The sequence below is a fragment of the Rhopalosiphum maidis genome, chromosome 1 (assembly GCF_003676215.2).
Source record: "Rhopalosiphum maidis isolate BTI-1 chromosome 1, ASM367621v3, whole genome shotgun sequence".
NCBI lineage: Eukaryota > Metazoa > Arthropoda > Insecta > Hemiptera > Aphididae > Rhopalosiphum > Rhopalosiphum maidis.
The window spans coordinates 77,919,472-77,946,447 of record NC_040877.1 but is presented as its reverse complement, the minus strand read 5'-3'; the positions used below and the strand labels follow the sequence as shown (position 1 = coordinate 77,946,447).

The 26,976-nt window shown below is 33.2% G+C and overlaps 1 protein-coding gene across 1 annotated transcript in view; it reads left to right on the top strand.

Annotated features, from left to right (window-relative positions):
* The first annotated feature begins 2,357 nt into the window (after positions 1–2,357).
* The window catches only part of LOC113556726, a 34,384-nt gene continuing 9,765 nt past the window's right edge, over positions 2,358–26,976 (top strand). The window contains exon 1 of the mRNA XM_026961849.2: positions 2,358–5,024. Within this exon, the coding sequence (XP_026817650.1) occupies positions 2,764–4,962 (2,199 nt within the window). The 5' untranslated portion in view covers positions 2,358–2,763 and the 3' untranslated portion in view covers positions 4,963–5,024. The remainder of the gene's footprint in view (positions 5,025–26,976) is intronic.

The following is a 26,976-nucleotide window of genomic DNA, read 5'->3' as shown; positions in this document are numbered from 1 at the left end:
CCATAGTTGACGGACAACTCAGACAAGAATACCAATTTTGGAATGTGATCAAGACGAATTTCTAATACTCTTATAAGTTATAATATCTATACCTATATACGAACCTTTTGCTTTTTTCTTTTAATTGGCCTTCATCACAATTGGTAAATTTTCTCCTTTTAGAAAACAATAACAATATTGGTACCTACATTTTTTATACTTTAAAATTATGTTTAAAATAAAAGAAGTTACTTATAATCGTAATAATTATTTCCTAGTCAAAGTATACAAATTAATTATTTACACAAATGTTCACACGTTAACATATTGTTTTTAATATGATCATATTATTATTTAAATCTTAAAAAATTATGTCATTTAATATTTATACACATTTATCTAATTTTGTTTAATCGAAAATCATATGCAATTGATGTGTGAATGCGATATTCATAGTTAATATAAATACTTCACAAATCACAATAAATAATATTTATAGAAGTTAGTACCTAGTGGCTAGTACGTAATTAAAACGGCTATAACTGGACTATATCAGAAATGATAGTTTTAAATTAATGTTTTGAATGGTAATGGCGTCACTTAAATAATATAAAATGTCTATTATTAATACGATATTTTTAAAAATAAATATAGACTAATTGTATACGTATTGCGTTTACAGGAGATTACGAGTATATTATTGTTATTTAACATAGGTAGCTATAAACAATATTAAAATACAAATTATTATTTTAAAATTAGGTGTGTAAACTTGTATATTATAAATAATGTAATGAACCTATATATATATATATATAAAATATATTGTATAAAATTAATATTTTATCATTACATTTTATACTAATAATTTAAAACAATTTTAATAGTCATATCTGGTAGTTACTGTTAAACGAAAGTAAATATTATAGATAATTCAATAATATAAAAGAACCAATATATTAATTTATATGACATATATATATATAATGTATATGTATATATTAATACATATTCTTTAGTAGCAGTCATGACTCACTGGACACTGGATATGTGGTCCATGGACGGATTTTATTTGGTCCCCAGAAAGGAAATTGATTTTTTTATGGTGAATGAAATAAACTTGTTTGAATAAATCTGTACCCCCTTTAAAAAAAAAAAATAACTTTAAGTGGCTCTTTAACAATATTAATTGGTGATCTTAGCTATCAAGTTTGAAGCATTGTACCGCACTACCGCAATAAATAAGATAGCATTGCCTATGGTAAACATATGCATTTATTTACTGCCCTCATAGCTATTGACATTAATATTTTATTATCACTGATCACTTCCCTTTGCTTTAAATTTTAAAAACCAAAAACATTTATTCAGCATAACAAAATAATAATAGGTAGATAGACAATTTATTATTTAATAGTTATTAATTAAGTATATAAATTTGCTACTTCCAAAATATGATAATTAGAGCAATTTTGATTTTGTTTCCATTTAAACACTATACCACTAATACCTAAAAAAATAATTCAACATCAATCTGCGTGTAACTATCATATTATAATTTATAATATAATAATTTTGACAAAAATATAGTCATATATAAAGTAGGTATGTCGTATATGGCGTATATATACATTCTTCACTTTATAGTTATGGAAGTAAATATAAAAATTCACTAAATAAAAAGTGGGAATATTATATTATCTCAAAACAAATTATGCGATGGTCCAGTTCGGACGGACTGAATTCGACATTTTGGTCTGTCGATGAAAAGATGTATCTTTTAAATCTTAATAAATTTAAGAGATAAAGGATACAATAATAATATTACATAATATAGTAATGATAATGTGTGCTTGGGATAAAAAAACAAATAAGTAAATTTGTTAGGTCACAAACAAAAAAAGAAAACATGGTCAGATCGCTCGTTGTTGTCGTTTGCGCGCACATCGATTTTTTCCGGTCGAACCGTGGTCCGTGGGTAAAAATCCGCGTACGGACGTCGACGATGGACGTCGTCGGGGAACGTACGTCCTCTACTGTGCATACCTTATACAACCTGTATACACACTAACAAACTTATAATATATTATTATTATTATTATTATTACCGTCGTAGCAGGCGAACCGGTACCTCTGGTACGTCTGCGGAGGTAGAGTTGGGTACAGAACGCGACTCGTTCCGTAGTCTTCCCGGTTGAATAACATAATATACGATATACCTCTCCTTCTTACTCTTTCTCTCTCGATGATAATATTATATTATTAATATTACCTGCAGGCTGCAGCACTACCTGTGGAACGGTACGCGCACTGTGGCAGCGACGACACCGGTGGGGGACTGCCGCGCGGTAAACCCGCACGACAGGTCGCCGGCGAGCGACGACCACCGCTCCATCGTCAGTCTACGGGGCACACCGTTCGCAATCGTGTCTTGTTTTGCGTAGTTCGTTTTTTGTCATATTACATTCGTCACGTTTTCGTATCGCGTTTCGCATGTGCCGAACACACCACATCGTACGAAGGTCGTATACACATATAATCATCGTCGCGAACCACGTTTCGGATAAGTTTACACGGGATTTCACTGGATGCGCGCGACCCGTGATGTGAATAACGGTGACTGGCAAACGTAGTCTGATCGCGTTACAGGGAATGTGACATATTTAAATACCGCGGCGGGCGCACACACAAATTTATAAACAAAGCAGCGGACACGACGCATTGTTGTACCATCACCGGTCTCGCGAAGTGTACAGTAGTGCGGAAAGTCCGTCGATCGCCACCATGAGTATGATGATGATGATGAGACCGTCCGATTCGACGCCCATCTGTCGGTGCCGAGTCCTATATTTGGGTTCAGCCGTGCCGCATATTACCAAAGACGGTCTGCAAGGAATACAAGAGCCACTCAAGGAGCTATACCCAGAACAGGGGGCCCTGGGCGCTCGCGGCATTGACTCTTGGCTGAGCGTCTGGAGCAACGGCCTGCTGTTAGAGAACGTAGACGAGAACCACAAAAAGATTACTCGGTTCTTCCCGATCGAGTCACTGCACTACTGCGCCGCGGTCCGTTTCGTTCTAGTGCCTGAGAAGTCAAACGGTTCGTCGCAGCCACGATTTCTGCCATTGGACTCTCCGTTCGCCCGGTCCCCGAATCCCAACCACCCGCCACTGTTTGCAGCAATACTTCGCCGGACTTCCGGCATCAAGGTGCTCGAATGTCACACGTTTATATGTAAGCGCGAAATGGCCGCCAACGCGCTGGTCCGGTGCTGTTTCCATGCTTACGCTGACTCGTCATACGCCAAACAATCGGAAGGTGGCGGCACGAACGGCACCACCAATGGTGCCGGTGGTAATAGCATATATGGCACGGTGCGTACTAATAGGTCGGTTGGCAACAACACAATTGAAAAGGTAGAGGGTTGGCGGCGCATGACCAACGGGGGCGCGGCGGCTGGGAGTACGCTGACGCTCAACAGCGCACACTCGAACGGCATCACCATGTTGGAAGCGTCTACGAACTCTATGGACGACTTGTCCGAGTGCAACGGCGACGAAAACCATAAGGTGTGGGTGGGCAGCACCAAAGATATATCGGAAAAGGAAGACTTGTACGGCACAGGCAACACGATGCGTAGCTCGCGGTCTAGCAGGCCTAGGCAACTGGTTGGGGGTGCTCCGCCACCGCCACCACCACCGCCACCCGTGAGAGACGATAGCAATAAACCGACAGCCAAAAAGACCAAAGAAAGACCGCGCCGCAAGAGGACGCCGACAGGTGGAAGTCGCGAAGATTTGTACGCGCCGTCGATAAATGGCTCGCTTATGAGATCTGTGCACGGCGGCCGGAGTTCAGTGTCGCTCAACGGCACCATGGCGAGCCGAGGACCACCCAGAGGGTTCATGCAATATCAACAGCCTCCACCGCCACCGCCACCTAACCACATATACTCCAACGGCGGGGGCGGCACCATGCTCAGGCCTGTCAACGGCTTTCACCCGCATCACTCACATCACCATCACCCCGGAATGATGATACAGCAGCAGCCACCGCCTCCGCCGCCTCTCATGATGGTGCCCACCACGTTGCCGCACCCCAAGAAGATGCACAAGATGAAGCCAGGTATGATACCCGTACCCAGACCGGGAATGATACCGGCTAACTACATGCCAGTACCCATGTATATGCATACTGGCAAAAAGTCCAAGCATGGCGTGCCTGTGCCAGTGCCGATGGCCATGGAAGAACCGATTTACATGCCGTCTGCCCGGCCGCTGAGTCCGGTGGCGTCTTATCAACCCGAACACTTCCCGCACGAGGCTTATCTGATGCAGCAGTACGCCAACAGCGTCAATCACATGAACAACAATAACAACAACGGGCCGGCGCCTAAGACCAAGAAGGGCAAAAAGGACAAGAAATCTAAAGACTCGGTCAACGGGATGATGCCACCGCTGATGGTGCCGCAATTGATGGTTAACGGTGGTGCAGGCGGAGGTGGAATGATGATGATGCAACCGCACCAGCAACAGCCACTGCAGCATCCACCACCGCCACCACCCAATGGACCGCCTCAGTTGGCTGTCAACGGGCACAGGGTCAACGGCAACGGCATCATGCCGGCAGGACACGACGACATGACGGACGACACGGAGGATTCGCTGTACAGTACCGGCATCTATCGGCGGAAAGGTCACCTCAACGAGCGGGCGTTCTCGTATTCAATCAGACAGGAGCATCGGTCCCGGTCGTACGGGTCGTTGGCTAACCTCAAGTTCGCCGCGCCGCCAATCGTGCCGAATGGCGTGGACGGGGTGCCGAACAAGGTAGACATAAAGAAAGAACGAGAGATCATGCAGATGATGCAGGATTTGGAACTGTCCGGCGATGAACTGGACCGTGCTGACCAGGTGGTGCACCACCAGAAGCAGAGTAACAACGTGGCGCACCATCAGAGGCCCGTCAAGACGAAGCGATAACGACCATCACGATATTTTTAACGCGTCACAGATGCGGAGACAGGAACTACGATCACTTGCAGGTAAATTAAAATTCTTTTAACTGTAAACGTGTTGTACTTTATATTATTTTAAGTTAAGTATAATTCATAATAGTATAAAAGTGTATCGTTTTACTATCCACTTATCAATGAATCGGATTTTGTATGTAAAACGGTCTCGTGTGTGTATATATATATATATACACCTATAAACTATAAAAAAAAGTCAACATTTTTTTTATATAGAACGATGAAATTTGGCACAAATGAAAAATATCTAAAAACTATTAAATCAAATATTATGAAAACACGTTTCTTAATAATTTATGCATTAAATATTTATAAAATTATCTGTAAATGCTAAAAAATGAAAAATTGAAAAAAAACAATGTTCCATCTCTATAATACAATGTCTAAAGCACTTAAAAATATAATGTATTTTTCATTGGAATCCGAATTCTAATTATTATTAATTATAATTGACTCAACTGCCGCCGACGAGAATATTCGTTGTTCACATATCCAGGTATTACTGTATACCGTCCTGTCATCGTCATCCCACTCGCCATAGCGTTAACGATCGTGTATTGTCTTTTTACGATTTTATACTATTTTTCCTCCGGAGCGAAAACCAAACTCTAAGCACATTGCACATAATATAAATTATATTAGGCTTTATACGTACGCGTGTGTGTCGATATAATATCATAATCATATTTTTATTATATATTGTTAATTCTGACTGTTTATTATCATTATGTAGCCCCAAGTCACGACACTGTCATTTTAATAATATCTAATTGAAGTTGATTTCGAAATGCGAATATGCGACGGACTTATATGCGGACATCGCTACACGTTAGGTCAATATTGCAGAAACGTTCGTAATTGTTCAACTCTGAAACACAACAACTGAAACCTTAATTACTGCAGGATGTCATATAATATAATAGAGTACACACAACCACATGTCCACATAATAACTTTAGTGACTTTTCTATTGTATAATAATTATTGTACTCTAAATTAAACGGTAATTTTGACGATTTAGTAATATTTTATTCCATGAATCAGGTTGTCAATTTATTATTCGGTATTAAACCTTCAAACATATTTTTTTTAACACCTTTTTAGTATTTCTTATAGGCACTTAAAACTTAGTATTTTCACCGTGATAGTTTTAATTAATAAAAAAATATATGTATAGGTAGGTACATTTTTAAGTAAAATAAAAATTAAACAAGCATGACGGTAGGTAATAAAATTTTATTAATATGGCTCGTTAAGTTTGGTAGTTATTATCTGTTCATTAGTTTTTTTAACTAATAAATATTACCTAATTAGTTAGTAGTGAATAGTCTTCTATACAGTGAATCGATGATAAATACGTCTTGATATATAAATATAGTATATACTTACCTATTTTTAAAAAGATTATACATAACAAAAATCAATATGGTGCGTATTTTAGTACCTATATCAGTATCAACCTAATATATTCGAAAAGTCTAGAATACAAAGAAAAATTTTTTTAATATAATAATATATATTTTATATAATTTATTCTGAAAATAAACATGAACAAACATAAATTTAAAAAAAATCTTGGTATTTAGCTAATTATTTTTGGAAGCTGTACATTGTTCACTGATGTATAAATGTATGTCTGCACGACTGCAAGATATGACATAAGTAAGGTCGCTTTAAATTTAAGTGTAAACAAAAATAATGTTAGAACACTATAGGTACCTGCTAAAAGTGAAAATGAAATACCGTACTACAACCATTTAGACTTTATTTTATTTATATATTTTACGTGCAATATCGTGTTCAGTTATGTTTTAGAACGACTTATACTTAATATTAGTCATTTCGTTTACTGGTTAAGCCATATGAAGTGTGTATCGTAGATTCTTACGGACGAAAACAACAAAAGCTATCTTTAAATGTCGACTGCAACTCATTGGGTCGACGAAATAAATATCATTTACAAATTGTGCCCTGTTTCGTAACTTACAAATGAACTTATTATAGTGAGTTCCGCGACGGTAATATTATTAGTTATTACAAATCAATAATAAATTCATTGCGATTTATCTGACTAGCTGTGGATACTGCAATCTATATATATATAATATTATGCACTAAATAGAGTACAGACTCGTCCGTTTTTCTAGTCGTTATCACAATACGCAATTATTATAATAATATAATACAGTTTACTGTGCCCGTTCCGTGCAAAATAAAAGTGAAAAATACAAATAATTAAAAAAAAAAATGTAAACTCATTTTTGAGTCTTCTCGACGACAATAATAATACGACGGTCGTATCGTAAGCAAACACCTCTATTGGCTTTATTACCGGTTCGGTAGGGTTACCGCGTGATGGGTGTATGTATAATAATATTATGCTGGCGCGTTTTGAAAGTGTGCGGCTGCAGAAGCATATCACGCGTTCGAATAAATACATTATATATATTATATATATTATTATATTATGTATAGAGTGTATAGACAGTTATGTAACATTCGGTAGTTAGGTCTCCCACCGCCACGTCACGGTAAACAATATGGTTTATAATGGCCACCAACATTTAGCGTTATGATATTACATAAAAATTAAAAATCTTTACCAATATTATACCTATTACGCGTCGTGCGTCGCGCGGTGGGGACTTTAACGCGTAATTCTGTGCCTACGAAAGACGCAAATGATGGTCGTAATCTATATCATATTATTACTACTATTGTGTAGGCACGCGCAGTAAGTGTATAGAACTCAACGCGGTGGATATCGTAGGCATATCCGCCTAGAGTTATTTACTTGCCCACGCGTGTATGTATAGTTATACACACACTAGCAGGTATTATAATATCGTTTTGTGGTTTTAATATTATTATACCATTCGTGAACATTTGGTGTGGTTTTAAAAGGCCACCGCGTGTGAACCGGCATATCGTAAAACCACAAACCATTCGGGCTTGTAATAATACAACGCGACAGACGTATATTACGCGACTTCGTTCCGTGGGTTCAATAATAAGTACGTTAAATAAATAAACATTTTATAAACGAGTGCTATCGTTTTGACTATTTATCTTGTACAAATCGTACGCAAGTGATATCACATTATATATTATATACAAGCCTGCTCTTAAAATACATTATACAGAGATCGTCGAATGTGTAAATACGAATATATAATATAATAATAAATTCGACGGTGTCATGGGTTTAAAAGCGGTCGCTCCGGAATGCGCACCGGCATTCCTACATCAGACGGCGGTCATAGAGGCGTGGCAGTCCGATAGGCGGATTCTGGTGGGATACCTACATAATATATGTAATATAATAACACGACGACGGTGGCGGCGTAAGGTAATGAGATAGGTCTTGGTACAAATCCAATATTTTTACTACGGTCGATAGTCTTGCCCGTTTATTCTCTGAAACAATTCTTGCAGTGGAACCTTTACCAGATGTGTGCTTGTGTTTAAAAATATTATTATTATCCCCTAACGGATCTAAATGTCGCGCTGTTCGTCAACCGTATGATCATCATAGATTTGTTTATCTAAGTATTATATTATGTGTTATTATTTAGGTAGGTATTAGGTTGTAGGTACATTTTATCTATCGAAGAAAGTATCAGCGAGTTGGATGTATTACACGCTGCTTCAGTGACACTGATTCTACGGACAGGTTTTATACCTTGGTCTGTCTATTTCGTTCTCGGTATGCCGCGACTACTGCTGTAAAGAAATATGTTAAGAGAATTTAGTACATTAAATCATGTATACGATATACAATAAATAGATTCACTAAGATTTCTAAACAGTTATTAAAATTCCATTATCAAATGAAAGTATTGTAAAAATCACGCAAGTTTATTTTGATATCGACGATATTACCGCTCGTCCGTTTTGTTATTACCCGAGAGACGTATGCAAAAGCTTACTATCTGCTGAACTGTAGTGGAACGGTGGAACATTGTGTTGTACAATTTAAATCACAATCAAACGGACCATTAAATAGTTTGACGACCTGCACCACTGCGGTTAAATAAAAGCGACGCGGTTGTCGGCCAATCAAAACGCACAATAATCGCCAGTGGAAACGAATAGTAATTACAATAGACACGACGATCAGACGACCTACGCCTGTAATATGTTTATATATAGAGAGAAATGTGTGTTACAGTAAAAATGATAATAATCGCGGCCACTGTAGTGCAGTCAAACGTGAATATTGATGACCATCGAACGAGTAAAATATAAAACCACAGGTGACCCCAAAACCAACAACCTGTCGTGTGTAGGAGCCCCGCGGGGGCTAAGTTCCGACTTTCCTCAGCAGTGCCCTCTTGTGCCACTTTTATGGTGTAGTCGCCGTTCTTCCCTCTCCTCTTTTGCAGTACATTGTATACAAACATATACGCACGCTTGATAGATAAATTAATTTATTCTAAACTCTTCACAACGCGTCTAATGCACGAATCGACCAGAGTTAAGCATCCGCGTAAAATTAATCAATGGCCGTTTATAACACGTTCACATCCGTTACAATTGTGTCAGTGGACCTATTATTCGACGGCGTACGATTTTCGGTCGCACTCGAATGATTTATCTGTCTAGTTTAGCACGCATTACACACGTCGCGCAATAGTAGTGCAATTCTTGGAATTCGTTTGGTTTTTCTTAAGTGCGGTGGAGGGAGGGGATTCTTAATTTTTACCGTAAAAACCTGCGACACCCGGTGCACTCCCATCAACTTATACTATTTACAGGACACCACTAAATAGTTTTATTTTCTAGCTAAAATTGCAAATTTTTAGTATGACAATAAGCTACAAATTTTATAATATTTAAAAGTTTGTTTATTATTATTTAACAGAAATAATATACAATACACATTTTTCTCTTCTATCTTTCATCTGTACAATATATTATATAGAAATAATATTCCTGTATTTACATCGAAATGCCGTATAACAATAGAAGAAATGGAATGTTTAGAGAATTCAAAAAAAAATAATGGTAAATACTTATTAAAAGATTAGGCCCCTTCCACACACACACATACACGCTCGTGCGCCATAATTATACAAGCACATTTACGTGTATATAAACGATCTACAGATTAAATAGTTACCATCATATTTTGTGTGAAAGTGCATAGACATTTTGCCACGGTGTTTTTCCCACTATCATGAAATGGGTCGTATTCGTCGACTACAGTAATATATATATTTATATTTATTTTATTGGCATAAATATAACTATACTATTATACCAATAGTTCGTAGTCTAACAACCATAACGACAATTCGTTACGAAACACAACGAATTCGTTTTCTTTTAAGTCTTATAGGCGATTTTCGCGATGAAAACAATTTTCTGTTGACGGTAGTCTGTGTTGGACATTATTATTGTTCAATTAGAGAACAATTTCGTAATAAACATAAACACGCATACATTTAACGAGGAAAAAAATTCCAATACGTTTTTACTACTAAAATAATAGGTATAATATGCTCTATATTATGTAGTAGTTAGATAAACTTACTCAAAAACCAAACGATAGATATAATGATATAGATAATAAATTATAATAAAGCATTAAATAGGGTGATGATAATGCATCCCGGAATAAAAAACATGTAGGTTTTAACAAAATAAATAAAAAATTTATGAACACTATACATTACATGTCCATAGGTAAAATTTGAAGATTTTATATTTTATACACTATCGTTAAAATATTAAAAAACGTAATATTTTATTTCGGGTATTTTTATTCCGATTACCTGTGGTAATTTAACGTATAACAGCAGTATAGGTATACATTGTGTCTTATAACACACGTAATCTTCGGATCATTTATGGACGACTGCGAACTGCTGGACGAATGTAATAAAAATTATTATACATATTTTAACGGCGGTAACGGTTTGTTTTTACATACGTACTCCGCCGGCTGGTTTGTTTATACATAAATACACGTGTATTGAATTGAGCTGCATCATTCACGATTGCTTCCGAGGGACGTACAACTGTAACCAAGTCATTTAAATTTGATTTCCCGCAACAATAATATTACTCGTAAATATTTACCAAAGTGATAACGAACTGTAATCAGAAATCAGAATTCGCGAGTCTAATACCGCGAAATCGCTTTGCAAATATGGACATATATGTGTTTGAGTGTTTATATATTTTTTGATTTTCAATCAATATTTTAATATAATATTTAGTGATAATACATTTTATAAAAGATATTTTTAAAAAGAATTGTTGTACTCATATTTGTTCAATCCTACCGGGAAAGGACCAAATGACCGGCACATTGCATACCCCATAAAAATCCGTTAATTAGCAACTGAGTGTCTGGGTGATTATTTTATTGGTTATTGAAAACGTCGTGATTAATAAGATAAAATTGGTTAAAAATGTTTGATATCGATGTATCTGTTATTGTTATACAATTCTTTACTATATTGATTAATGATTAGTTCTTGTTAATTAATTTATTTTTATAAATTCAGTATTTTTTCTTTTATATAATTAAAATTTAAAAAATGAATAATTATAAAAAATTGTTTAATATTTCCTTTTTTTTCAAATATTCTTGTAAAAAAATAACATAAATATTTACATATTTTTAATAAATTAAAAATAGCTTTAATTATATCACTCATTAATGTGTCACATGCATATACTACCCGGCAACAGGTTACAACCTTTGTAAAATATTATTGTGTTATTGCCACCAAATCGTATGGAATTTTCGTTTGAAAACTTGTGAACTTAACTATAAACGTCGCCTCCGTCTCTGCGACGTTTCGATTTGTTTACGCGAATGTTTTTATGTTGCATTTTATCGCGAAAACAATGTGATTCGCCGCGGTGAAAAACGCCATCGACAGATCGTTCCGGAGTACTGAAGAGAATTTGACATTACAATAAATTACTATAGGAATAATTAAAAAAGTATGTTGTTATATTAAAAAAATATATAAAACTTGTAACATTTAAAACCGTAAAAGTATTTTTTTTCTAAAACACTGTTTTAAATTATGTAAATAATATTTTCAAAAACCTTATAAGTTTGTAATTGTTTTTCGATAAAAAAATTACCCAATATAAGTGGATATACGTCATTATTATAATATAATATTAGTAAGTTATTAATACATCACACCACGATGGTTTGACCATATAAACGTACAAATAACGTAAAATACGACCATATTTGTAAGGACCGCTGCAACTTCAGAGAGAGTGTAGCTACGTCCTCGCTGCGCATATATATATATATATATATATATATATACATATATTATAGGTATAGCAGGCGGTATTCTTTTTCTTTCATAGTAATATATTTCAGTATATTGTATTGTTCGGAGTGAGTGTGCGCAGCAAAAAAATGCGTTGAATTATACATAATATATTATTATGATCTACGACAACGATAATACATAATAATAATGATAATATAAAATACACCTCAACTGCGCAATATAATCGATAATATACAGGATGATTCACCAAATGGTAAGCATACTTACAAAATATGTTCTTTTGGAATATTTAAATTTACTTAAACACTATATTTTTAAATTATTGTGATTTTTTTATATTACTTAATACTTATATAAGAAGTGTTCTGTGGATATCTTAACTTCTGTTTTTAAAATGACAATCTCCATTTAAACAGTAAGTTATCTATCAGATCATTTTTCTAAAAGTTTTGTATTATCAAAATCAAAATTTGGACTAGTAGTTTTTAAGATATTGTGTACCATTTTGGGGTAATTTGAAAGTTTTTTAATTAATTTTGATCTATCAACATTCATTATAATTTGTAACAATGGTCTTAGTAAGTATAAACATTTGAATAACTGTTAAAGTGATAAATTACTCGTGTGAATTTTGAAATAGCACATCAAAACATTCAATACAATTATCCACTAAATAATTTAGATCTAATTTGAAAAATATGCCTGTATTACCATTACTACTGTATAGTACTTAAGTAGTATATTTAAAAATTCAAAAATTCACAATTGAAATAGATAAATTATTTAAGAAAAAATAGGGGTAAGCATAGTTGGTTAATTATCCTGTATATATCTATTGGTAATTAAATTCATATGTATTAAAATAATTCAATACCGAAATACTCTGGCTTGTATTTATATTTTTTTGTGAATTATTATTTTAGTTTTCTATCTTTCTCTTTTTTTCTATTTCTCTCACACTCTCTTCACAAATGCGCTACAGTCACGCCTGGCCGACACGAAGAAACGTTATAGTATATACTACATAGCTATAAGCCTTCGCGCGGATGCGTCATCGTCGTCGTTGTCCCACCCTACACCAGTCTCTATCTCAGCCACAGTCTCTTCCGGCCCGCACCAATACATACCGACTTTGAATATACTTAAGCGGATGAGGAGGTGGAGGAGGATGACCGACTCATCTACACATCAATATTCTCAGACACGACCATGCCGTGACGTACCCGAAGCTCGTCGAGGACGGCTCGTACAGTGTGTTCCAAAAGTCTGGAATTATTCTTATCATCTCCTCGGAAAATCGATAAAGATAATAATAATAAACATGTAATATAATATCATCAAAATATTGTTTTTTCAACAGTAGCCCATGAAACATTTACGCCTTTAAAATGGAATGTTCTCATCATATTATGTAGACGAATGTTGAAAAAACTATACATAAATATACAATATAATATTATTACGTGATACATGGTCTTAGGGTGATACGGGACTTTCGGGACACTCAGTATATTATTATTATATGATTTATACATCCGTTAATAATACGTATGCGATCTGTGGTCTAATTTTTACGGCTGAGTCTACAGCACTTTCGTCGGTCACGTTGACTAAACGTGTACACCCGCCCGCCAACGTCGTCGAGTCTTCGACAATTGTTTATCGTTTATTATCGGTGTAGTAAATTGTAATGTGAACTAGTAAAAGACAAAAGAGGCACTACTTTCCAGCAGAGTAAAAACAAAATATTCATGATGTGTTCTTAACTCTAAAAATTAGAAAATCTGACATTAGTGTTTTAATTATTATATTTAAAAGCTTTAGGAATGAATTTGCTATACCAGGTAACTAGGTAAGTCATTTAATGTGAGACGTTCATTAATTAAAAAAAAAATTACGTTTTTGAAAATATTTTTTTAAATAGTTTTAAGTCATTAAACGTTTAAAACTAACATTTTTCTATAAAAATTATTTTTATTATTTTTTTATTCGTTTACTTTCCTAATGAAAACATGAATCTTTAATTCCTATATTGTAATAGATAGTGAATAATTCGTGTATCGTCTTCATCGTCGCCGCCGTCGTGTCATCATCACATCGATACCCGTGGAACGATAACGGATAAAAAATCCGTAATATTATAGGTACGCAGAGTAATATGCGATGACCGTCTGAATTCTAGTGGGTTAGGCCTGTTCGACGTCTACAAACCGCAGTCGATAATTTGTAACTCGATCAAGCGGGGCAGCGATAACCGTGTGTTTAATATATTTTTTCGGCTCCTGAAAAAGACAAAACCGGTCGAAATTATATAATAAAACACAATGTATAAAATATACTGAATTACGCGTTATAGTCAGTGTCACGTCGTTTCGCCCTATTCAACAACAATTTATGCAAAATAATGTCATTGTCCGCACGCTTCTTCCGGATCCGGACGTACGCTTCTTTTTTTCTACATTATACTTATTACTTATTAGTTTTTAGAATAATTATTGTTATTACGAGCTATGTTCCAATCGTTTTTGAACATATAAACATATTAACGAAATAATTAACATCATAAACCTCAATATATAGGTATATACGTTTAATTCATTGGTGGATTCAAACCTCTTTAGGAACCCTGCTGGTATTTTAATGGCCCCTTTTTTCTTCTCACATTTATTTAAACAAGCACTCTTAATTACACTATTATATTCAATGATTATATAATTACACAATATTCGACGAGAATTTTTAATATATAAAATAGTAATATTTCTACATTACGATACCACGACCATAATTTACGTGGTGTCGTACCTACTGTGTAATAGGCATCTAATAATAGTAGTATAATAAAATATAATTTTTGTTTAAACTTGTGATGCAAGATATGGATATGCTTTAATTTATGACATTCCGTGTGTTGATATGTAGATGGATTAAAAATGTCTTTAAAATTTGGAAGGGACTCTAAAAAGTACGGCAGTAAGGAGATCCGGGACATCTATAGTGAACCTTAATTTCACTATATTGTCATTGTATATTTCAGCGCGTTTCTCGGACAAATTCAAAATCTTATTTTGGATAGGATCTGCAGTGCGTGCGCGTTTATATGTATAATAGTGAAAAATCAAACGCGCCCGCGCGTATAGACGACACGCATATAAATCTTCAAACCGTTACAAATAGACATAATAGACACGAAATATATCATAAAAAAAATAAATTTGTTTATTCGCGTAATTGATGGTCATAATAGTTGAAGTGATTTATCAAATAAATTCGACGCCTATTATGTAGCTAAATCCTTTTATACAAACGTTTCCACTCCAATCACTAGTTAATATCACAATCCTCTGACCTCTCAATTACGAACCATTTGTTCTTAATTATTACCATCCCTGAAGGTGATTCCAGAAAAAAACCGAATCGGAAATGATACCATGACCTTTTATTTGATTAAATCAACACTCGCATCATACTTCATGAATTTCCATAAATAGACGGATGCAAAATCAAAATTACAATCTATTCAACACATCACTTTCGTTTGCTGTTAACAATTTAACTTACAGATTTTGGATTATATTTACTATGAACAAAAAGTTGTTGGATGTCAAATATGTATTATATTTATGTGTACTATACTGTACTACTATAGTAATATAATATGCGTGTACCAAAGTATAATAACTGCTACGCTTTATTATATTATATATTTATTATGGTGAGTGATCCAGCGACCTAATCAAACATTACTTTTGTGCGAACGAAAATAACAAATAACAATGATATTATGCTGTTGTTGTTTGGACTTTTATATACGCTACAGTGGGTAACATCATCCGTTACGAAACAAAAAAAAAATCGTCTTGACCTTGATGGAACGTCTATTGTTTCTTATACTGAAGATGTGTGTATATATTATAAACAGTAAAAAATAAAATAAATCCAAAGAAGAAATACACGATGAATTTTTTTCGGAGCGATGAATATTATAAAATATAAATTATCATCTGTCATCTGTGTACATATACGCAAAGATGATATTCCAATATTCCATAACATCGATAAATTATTCATTAGTTATTATTTCGAATGCATAAAACAACAAACAATTTTACCAATAGAAATGATTGCACTTTATATACACTTTCGTGTTGGTCACTAAACCGCTAAATATTTCAATTTTAAAGTCTAGAGAACAGACGTAAAATAATAATATACCTAATAAGGTATTTTTTAAGATAAGTCGGGATTTGACAAATCGTATTTATTCGAAAAGCCATTTCGACGGAATAAAATTGCCATAATAATCTAACGGGATGTTTTTATTTTTTTCATTATTAATTATTAATAGTTCCGGCGATTGTGTGTTCGTATCTATATGTTTGCAATATAAACACATTATATGCATATACAATATACATATACATATTCTTAACTCTTTGTTTGTATACGTGTAGCGAAAGACAATGTATAAAACGGTACCTGTACAAAAACCGAGACGAAAATTATAAATAATATAAAAAATTAAATGAAATTGAAAAAAACCGAAGGACGAGACAAGAATGAAGAAAATCGTTGCGAATGTTAAAATGGAGTGAAAATAATATCATGTTGGTCAAATTTCGGTCAGTTACGATATTTTTATTGCGAACAGTTTTACGCGTCCACGCATATTATTCCGTGTTCAACAAAATAAAAAAACATTTTATGGATTTCCGGATCATTGTTTTCGGTTTAAAATTTGACCATACAATGTATCGGTGGAGCACTTTGAGAATAGCAAATTCCCAAAAACTTCTCCGACCCATGCTCACTATGGTACCATATTTGTGACAAGACATCTACTAGTTGGTTCCCAAATACAGAATTTGTTCCTGGATATTACTCTATAGATATCATGTGAATTAGTTCTGTTATTATTCAATTTCTTATTTATTTTGTTCACCGATTAACTTTTTCTTTGCTAAACTATTTTTCTTCACTTCGAGTGTGCTTTTCTTTTTTACCATTTCTAAAACTATGTAAAAATGTAGTTCGGTCTGAAGTGTATGTAAATTCCGTTAACTTCAAAAACCGCACACTTTTGGTAGGTTAAAACCCCACACATTTAATAGGTTAAAATCGCACAGTTTTAAAAATTGTTGTATCCAAAAACCGTACACTTATGATTTCAATCGCAAAAAGTCAATAAACAAAAGCCGCATACTTTATAATGTATATTATGTATATGTAAAAAAGAAAATAATTTATATTTAAAAATTTACAATATTAATTTTTAAAAAAAACTTTAAAAAGTAAAAGTTAATTAAAGTTTGATTGGCTGAAAACGATTGCCAACGATTTTTAAAACTTAAAACGATCACTGTCTATTAAAAATTCTTTCCTAAGGTTAGGTCGACGAGAGAGACCGCCTATAACGTGTGGCGACTATTGTATGACTAGAATTATTGTATAGTACTCTTATAAGTTATAATTTTATCTTTTCTTGTCTGTTGTGTAGCACAAAAAATAGTATGTGATTTTAACCCACTATAAATTTGCAGTGTTTTGTTATACAATAATCGATAAGGTGTGCGGTTTTTGTCCATCGACCTTTTTGGGGTAAAAATCAAAAGTACGCAGTTTTTAAATGCAACCAATACTTTTAAGACCTAACGACTGTGTTTCTTACCAAGAACGTTTGCAGAATTTACGGTCGCATTCGTAAAATAAAGATACAGTCGTCAGGTTTTAAAAGTATTACCTATTGCTATATTTGTACGTATCGGAATCAATTCGAATAGTATCAATTCTAGTATGATAAGTAGTTTTTATTGGGAACCAATTCAGTATAATACAATTTTATTTTGATGAATACCTGTAGCAGGAGCAGTGTCCACTGTGTTTATGTTATAGGTATATTATATCATGTATATTCGTAAACATATTATATGCACCAGTACAGCACACACTCGCGTTAAATTAATTCCCGGGCGGCAGGTGTTTCGTTGATGTACACGCTTATGGCTGCACAGGTATATAATACCACTATCTGTTAATTATATATATATATATATAGGTACTCGACTTAGGACTTTCTAACCTTGACTCGGGCGCGCACGTTAGTGTTAAAAACTGGGACAGTATTTATAGCCACATTGTATATATATATATTATATAAATGCTTGTAGTATACCGACCGGCATTTAAATATATATAAATATAGGCGTATATATTTGTATATACGTAGGTATACAAGTCGTTTTACACAATGGGCGTCCACCATTTTTGTGTATTGTATTATTTTTTTTCTCGGGTGCCCTCCACTCGGCCTACAACTGCCAAGACTCGCGGGGAGACGCAAGGAAACAATGCGTAATAACATTATGTGTGGTGCATACATAGCTCACGCGCGTAAACAGACGAACGACGTATCGTCGGACACAGCCAGTGTATGTTGTTCCACGGTATTCCTCGGGGCCACTGCTCAGGGGTACCAGTGGACCGTGAATGAGCACTGTTGCCGCGGGAGTCAAGAAAACATAAAAAAAAAAAATAAATACAAAATGTATAACAATAATAGACGTATCTATAAGGGCATAATATAATATATAAAGTAGTATGTAAACAATAATAGGTGTAATAATAATAATAATATAATAATTATAATACAGTTTTTATAATATAGCGTAAATATGTATATGTATTATATACACCTATTATTTATTAAATATTATGTTTTATTTATGAGGAAATCGATTAAACAATAGCCGGTTAAATATATATACTATATACTTTTAGAAAAATTGATTTTTATATTTTTCAAAAGCAAAAAAATATATTTATAACATACTTTATGGAGTTTGATCTTGTTCTAATAATCGAACATTTTTTCGTCATAATGGTTTTTTGGTTTTTATTAACAGTCGGAATATATGTATAGGCAGTAACTGAAATGCAGTTTACATTATATGTATATAAACACGAAACAATAACTATACAATAAGGGACATGAAATAAAGGTTATTTGTTTTTAAAAATGTGGTATCAATACTTCAAACTACGAGTATATTATAGGTAAAAATGATCTCTTCAAAAACAAAAATTCAAAAAATTAGCACCAATGCAGTTCAATGGCAGATCTTTTATTATTATTATTAGGCATATCGCGTACCTCAGGTACTCGACGTGTTTCTGTATAGGTGCAGTTTTTTATATTATGGGCTGCGGTATATCGTATATTATATGTATATTGCGTACCTGTATAGTATAATATGATAATATGTAAATTTAAAAGCTATAGTTTAATATTATGACGACGTGTGCTAAGTGTGATACGCGCATCGAATACACCGCACTACGGCGGCCGAAGGATTAAAAAACTGCCGCAGAGATTACGTCAATAATCGTACATAATATAATAATATATATATATATATATATATATTATAATGCGTTCCCAAAAGAAAAGAGGAAAAAATATATGCGTTGTAGTGCGTTACAAATAATCAAACGATTTTACGGTTTAACGTGCATTTGTCCGTTTATATGGACATTATGTACGTACGCGAAAGGAATAAGACGCGTAATGCACGCGCACTCATACATAAACGCGTACAACATGATATAATAATATTATAACAGTACTCGGCGGTTTGGCATACACACACGTTATATATATATATAAAGAAGTCGTATATTCATTCGTTTATAATACGTGTGCGAATTATAATATAATATTGTATATTGATATAGTGATTCGCTTCCCACATAATATAAACCGAAAGACGGACATGTTATCCCTACTAGGATCGCAACCATATGGATCATATCATCGTGCGTGTTTCGTTAAAGTCGATACAATATTTTTTCTGTACATACATGTGTTTATCTGTACATTACACGTAGATTTGTAGAACCTGTATTGCGTATTAGTTCGAACAATATACTCATGATATGGTTTTTTTTTTTTATCCATCGTTTATGTTTTTTCGTACCTACACGATTTATTATTTTTTTTTTCGTAATAATGATTTTTAGTTTAACCAGACACCAATATGATGGTTTTTAAATAATAATTTGACGTGCAATGTATATATGCAACGAACAGTAAAAGCAAATATATGGTTATAAATACTGTTAGATTGCAACTAAAATATTAGGTACCTATGTGGTTGAAAAACTTTTAGCTTAAACTATTATTTTCGTATTATACATTTTAAGCATAATTAACAAATAAAATAAATCAATTCCGAATAGAAAACAACTAAGAGTAATTTTATTTTTTTTTTTCATGATCGATATAGTTTTCCCGTCCTTATGACACAACAGTATCTACAACCGAACACGCAGAATACAAAATATATAAATAAGAAATCATGGGTATTATACTAGAATATCAATCATTAATTTATTATATAAAACGATGATTTTAAATGCACGTTTGTCGTGAAATATTCCGAAATGATTGAAAGCCGAAACCTAATCGAAAAGATATTTGCATTTAAAATTATACGAATTCATAGTTATTATTTATTATATAATAATACCGTGAGGCGTTGTGTAGCAATCTGAGAAATTTTGGCTATTTATAAAGAGATTGCCTTGAAGTTATTAAATTATTATTGTTTTTAACGCTTGTTGAGTCCATTCTGAATTGGCCAAAATCACGAATTTTAGGGAAAATATAAAATCAAAAAACAATTTATTGACATATGGTATACCTATCTATTTCTGATTGAGTGATTTGATTACACATTATGAAGTGATGATTTTCATATAGGCATTTATAGTATGGACTGTATGGTATATGATTATTACAAGTGTATAATATAAAGTTTTTATTTGTACTAAATAATCTTAATGTCAAGAATTGATTGAATTTTAAGGTCAAGTTCAATTAATTGTATACACATATATTATTATATCTTAATCCTTTTACGTGTTTTCTTGTTTACAATTATTATAGTAAACATGTATTATATATTTAAAATGACTACCTAAGTTGATCGCAGATTTTTCCGATAGATTTTTAATGAGGTTTTAAGTGTTGACTTCTGTTATCATGCGTTTTGCAAGTTGAAACGTCTATAATGTCGACAGCTGAATACGTCAATTAATCGTCTATCAATGCACTTTTATTTCTGTTACGAGCGAGGTAAAATAATTGATAATAGCATACAACTATATATGAACGTCAGCTGAACTCGGTTCTTCTGTTATGTGTTTCTACGGTCCGCTTGCGTGACATTGAAATTTCTAACAATGCCCATTTGACAGAATATGTTTTAATGAATGAAAACGGACACCAACTGACTGAACACACAAATTACTAGGTATTTGTTTTAATAAAAAAAGACGTATATAGTATTATAGTCGTTGAATCTTCGCAGGAAAAAATTGCAAATGAAAAACAAATTAACTCGACCGTTGACGAATGATTATGTCGTGTACGTGCAAACGACGGAAAACGGTGAAAAAAAATAAAATCTTGCTATAAGTTATAAAGGTTTTATACTTATACATATAGGTATATATAATTAACATTTCTTCCGATCACGGGCTATAAGTTCAACCAGACGTTATTTGACCTGACGCAGTTTTTATTTACTGCAAATAGATTTTTAATCTAGTATTCTAAATCCAACAGTACCTATCTTTATAACTAAACAATATTTTAAATATATATATATATATATAAATAGGTACATCGTATTTCAGGAAGCAGAAAATATTCATTATTCTATTTATTCATAGAAGTCTGAAACGATCAAATAGATTATGTAGAATATATTACGTGCGAAATAAAACTTTTTAAAAACAAAACAGGTGATGGCGTCTGTAACCTACTATTAATAGTACTTTTTTCACCATAAAGCATCACATAAATAACTGACATAAATTAAATAGCTGAAATCATAACAAATCAAAGTTGTTTTGATTGTTATAATTTTTCAAATTTTCTGAAAAACGTTTTAAAACCTTTAAACAGCAAACACATTGTTACTTAGAATAATACCATTCAATAATGTAACTATATTTTAACATAATTATCGGGATAAAACATTTGTAAAAATTAAACTTGTATTGTATTATATTATTTTAGCTGTATGGCATATAAACACCGAGGTATGATATCGTCAGTTCCGTCGCGTATACAACCGTTTATTACGCGCGTCGTCATCGTAAACATCCAAGTCCAGTGATTCTTCTATGGTGAGCGGTAAACGCCCTCAGCAGGTCGTCCGCACGTCCGCTCTGCCGACATTCCGACACACAACTCGCGACGAGTAAAATATAATAATTAAAATTAAAAAACAATATACTATATACAGTTGCGAGTAATGTGCACGTAAATATTTTGTTTTAATATTATATAATAATTTGTTATACATCAATCATCAATGGACATTTTTATAAAACGCGAAATCATTATTACGGTATACCGTTTCTGCAAGTCGCTATTGGACTTTATAACCTGCGATTTCTCGTGCTATCAAAAATTTATTATTTATTTATTTTGACTTTAATATTTTTCTACAGAATTTTTGACTCACTTTTGGAGGAAGGTGCGGAAGATCGCGTGGGACCAGTGGGTTGAACAATTGATTATCGAAATTTAATTTTTGTACAAAGACATACTCTGAAAAACATTCAGCTTAGGAATGCTAAATTATAAAGGCATGTTGACATGTACCATAATCCTGGTAGCTAATGGAGAGCCTGTAATATAGTAGAAATGAGTATAGGCTCACTGTAAATAAACAAATATAATTATATATATATGTATATTTAATAAATTAAATGAATCTAGTAATTTACTAGATGACTACAGAGTCATTTGAATTTCACATTATGTATCTATGCAGTATGTACGCATGCAGTTCTGTGGCATGAAATTTTGACGACCCTGTAATTAGCCAGGTCATACATGAATATAATGATTAGGGTATAGGCCGCGTAGAAGCCTAGACGGAAATGTTTTCATGCGATTTCTTTTCTAAGCGAACCAAATTCGACTTTCGAAAACAACTGCGCAGTGGTGAGACCACGGTAAGTACATAAAACACATCTTCCATTGATAACAAAATGCTGTATTGCCTGTCATGCAGTTAATATGTTATACATGTTATATTCTTATTCGAAATCGTACTGGAATTAAAAAATATTTACTTCGAGTAGTGACGCGTTGTACGCAAATATATTTAAACGTTGATGGATACGTACAAAAAGTTGTCAGGTGAGGTCATGGATCGTCCTTGACCACAGCGCACAGCTGACACGAGGAATGCTTGTAAAACTCCCATTCTAATAATATATTAAATCACTAATTTCTGCTTAACGAACGTCTATACACGATTTGAATATTTTCAAGACTCGGATGCGTGCGCGTTTACAATTTTTAACTCAACAATAACAACAATAACAACAATAACAACATTATGTTCTGCATGTATATTACACAGAGGAAAACGCAAATGTATCACATTTCACAAATATTAATCACATATGCGTCATATATATATATACCCATAATCCATGTCTTATGCTATACGAAAATAAAACGTAAAACCGTGTTATAATATGCGTATCTATATATATACACGAGTTAAAATATATAGGTTGATTCACCAAACATCATCCACATTCTTTCATCTAATAATAAATGTATTCAAATTTTGATTTTTTTAAATTTTTAATTGTGTTCTTGAATCCATATTTTAAAATTCTTGAGATTGTTTGAACTACTTTAGACTTCTACGGTAGATAAAATTCTATTTTTTGTTAAAAATCCCCTTTTCACCATGTAAATATATTTAGTTGATCATTTTTTTTTCTAGTATTCCCAATTTAAAATTCAAACGAGTAGTTTTTCAGTTATTATAATATATTTAATTTTTCGCTATTGAAGAAGAAAGAGGAGTCGAGCGTGTTTGATGAATCGCCCTATATATATATACCTAATAATATATGAAACAGATACGACAAAATAAACGATATATTGTCCACCGCTGTATTATAATACGTCGCATTTATGTATTTGTATTATTATTATTATTATTATTATTGCACCTGCGTATTTCAAGGTATGTCGGTGAAATCGAATACAATATAATATATAGGTATATATTTATCATCATGTTATGATTTGAACATGTCTTCTCGCGCCCGCTAGATCAATTCCATACACACGTGAATTCCTACATCAAGAGTCGCGTGTGTACCTTAATAATAAATACACATCTGTGTCGAACCACAGTTTATTTATGCCATTTAAGGTAAATCCGCGAAACGCTCTCCGAGTTCTGTATTCGTCTCTTTCTCTCGCCTTTCCCACAACGAGGTGATGTCTCGTTTTGCGCACTGCTTTCTATATACACGTGGTCTTGGCGGTTTATTTTATGGCGCACACCATTGCCGTAATTCTACGCGTATTATGGCGACGACAACGACGACCCATTTGATTTAAAACGTTTTGAAAACAATGAATGATTAGTTCCCCAGATAATTGTATATTATATAAACATAAATATCACACACACACATAATATATAATGCATATATATATAACGATTTCTAATTAGAGATGAACTATAAAAGGGTGTGTGAGAGAAAGAGAGAGAAACAACGCGAACTCTCAACGGACATAATCTCTCTCTCGACTTTGAAAAATTGACCGTCCGCGAACAGACGTCACAGGCTGTAGGTTGTATTAGCTTCGTTCTTTTCGGATTCTGGCCGTTATTTGTTAATAATGCTGACGTATTTATACTAGAATTTAAATCATATACGACGCGACTTGTCGGCTATAAACGACTTGAGTGTAATTGACTTGTAAAAAACCCACACGTATTCTTTCTGCTGTCATGTTACGTTATTAGCAAATACGCTTATATTATGTATATTATATACATAGCTATTACTATATTTATTGAAGTCACCAAAAAAAGACGTTAGAATCGTTACTAAACCAAAAACTTTGTTTTTTTATGGTTGTTTATGGTTTTTCATACGTTACTGGCTATTGCGCACGCATAGACGCATAATATAATTATATATACCTACTATACAGAACGAATGACACGACATTTTTAGCTGCTAATTAGTTGTAAATAGTCATTAGTCTTTACCCGCGGTTCTATGTACCTATATGTAATTATATGACGTTATGCGCGCGCGTTCTTTTATGCGACGTAATAATAATAAATGTATAATAAAGATACATATACTATTACTACGATATTGCAGAGTTAGGTGCGATTTTCATATTTAGTTTTAAAACGAGTGGTCATCAAAACTAGGGTACAGCCGTATACTTTCGGACTACCTTTTTCGTTTGCGAAACCCCGCGAGAAACCCCGTCACCGTGTACAATAATTTATTGCTATAATAATCATTGTCAGGTGTAATAAATATACATAATTTACCTTTACTTATATAATAGCGACACTGGGACACGTATGTACGTAACTGATTACAGGTAACCCCAATCTTCAAAATTGAAGGAATATTCGTAATGTTATCGGGTGTTAACTGTTTTTGCCAAAATAATATATATTGACCGTTTTTGTAAGAAAAGTTTAGTAATCTGGTAATCATTGACTTTAATTTTTGAGCAATGCATCGCAGCCACCAAGAAATTTATTTATCTATCAAATCATAGCAAAATAATATTAGTTGAGATACAACTATTAAACTTGTTAAGTACCCGTCCAAATCGTTAAAATTCAACTGATGAATCATTCTTGTCATCACATTTCTTCTTCTCATCACTCATTCGTGTGATTTTCAACTGTGCAAATATACGTTCTATAATCTATTATATACTGCAGTAATCCTGTCTAGAGATTCACACGCACATATTTCGTTCACCACGTAAAAGACAACCACAGAATACTGCAAATATATTATTATATCGTGTTGCATTTATGTTTTTTTTTATTGCGTATATACATATACATTTTTGAAAAACAATTTTCTCGAGTACAAATAATAAGCACGTACGCGAGTTAATCGCGGCCGCGAACCCGAACATGTCAATAATCGATATATGTATATAATGTATATACATTATACATGTAAATATATAATGTGAAATGTCTGCCAAGTGTCGGAACAATGGGTTCGGCGATTATCTGAGTGAAAAACCATACACTGCTTATATATATATATATTATATTTAAAATAACCCAACAAATGTAGTGTAACATACAGGGTGATTCTTTTATTGTAAGCAAAGCGATATACAATTAGAAACATGAGGAATTACGAAACAGATATTTTTTTTTAACGCATACTATACTTAACAATTTTATTGCTACTGTGGCTATCACTTGACAGTATTTATTCTTAAAATTTAAAAATGTCTTATATTTACCGAGATAAATCTGGTTCGCCATAAAATAATTACCCTTTACCCTGTACACATAGTACACAGATACGACTGAAGTGCTTGGTTGCATTGCTTGGTCAATGGCGGAACGAAGGCAATATAATAACATTAATAACACATATAGATAATATTATTTGTTATTGAGCACGGTCCACGTGCGCGCGCAGGAAAAATTGTCAGAAAACAAAACACAGACGAGTACACATATCATTATTGCTGTTGTATGAAAAAGTCGCGCTCGATAAATAATAAATCTTATATTATACGCAATCCGCAATTATTCGGAGTATCTAATCAGTGTAAGAAATAAGAATATTTAAAT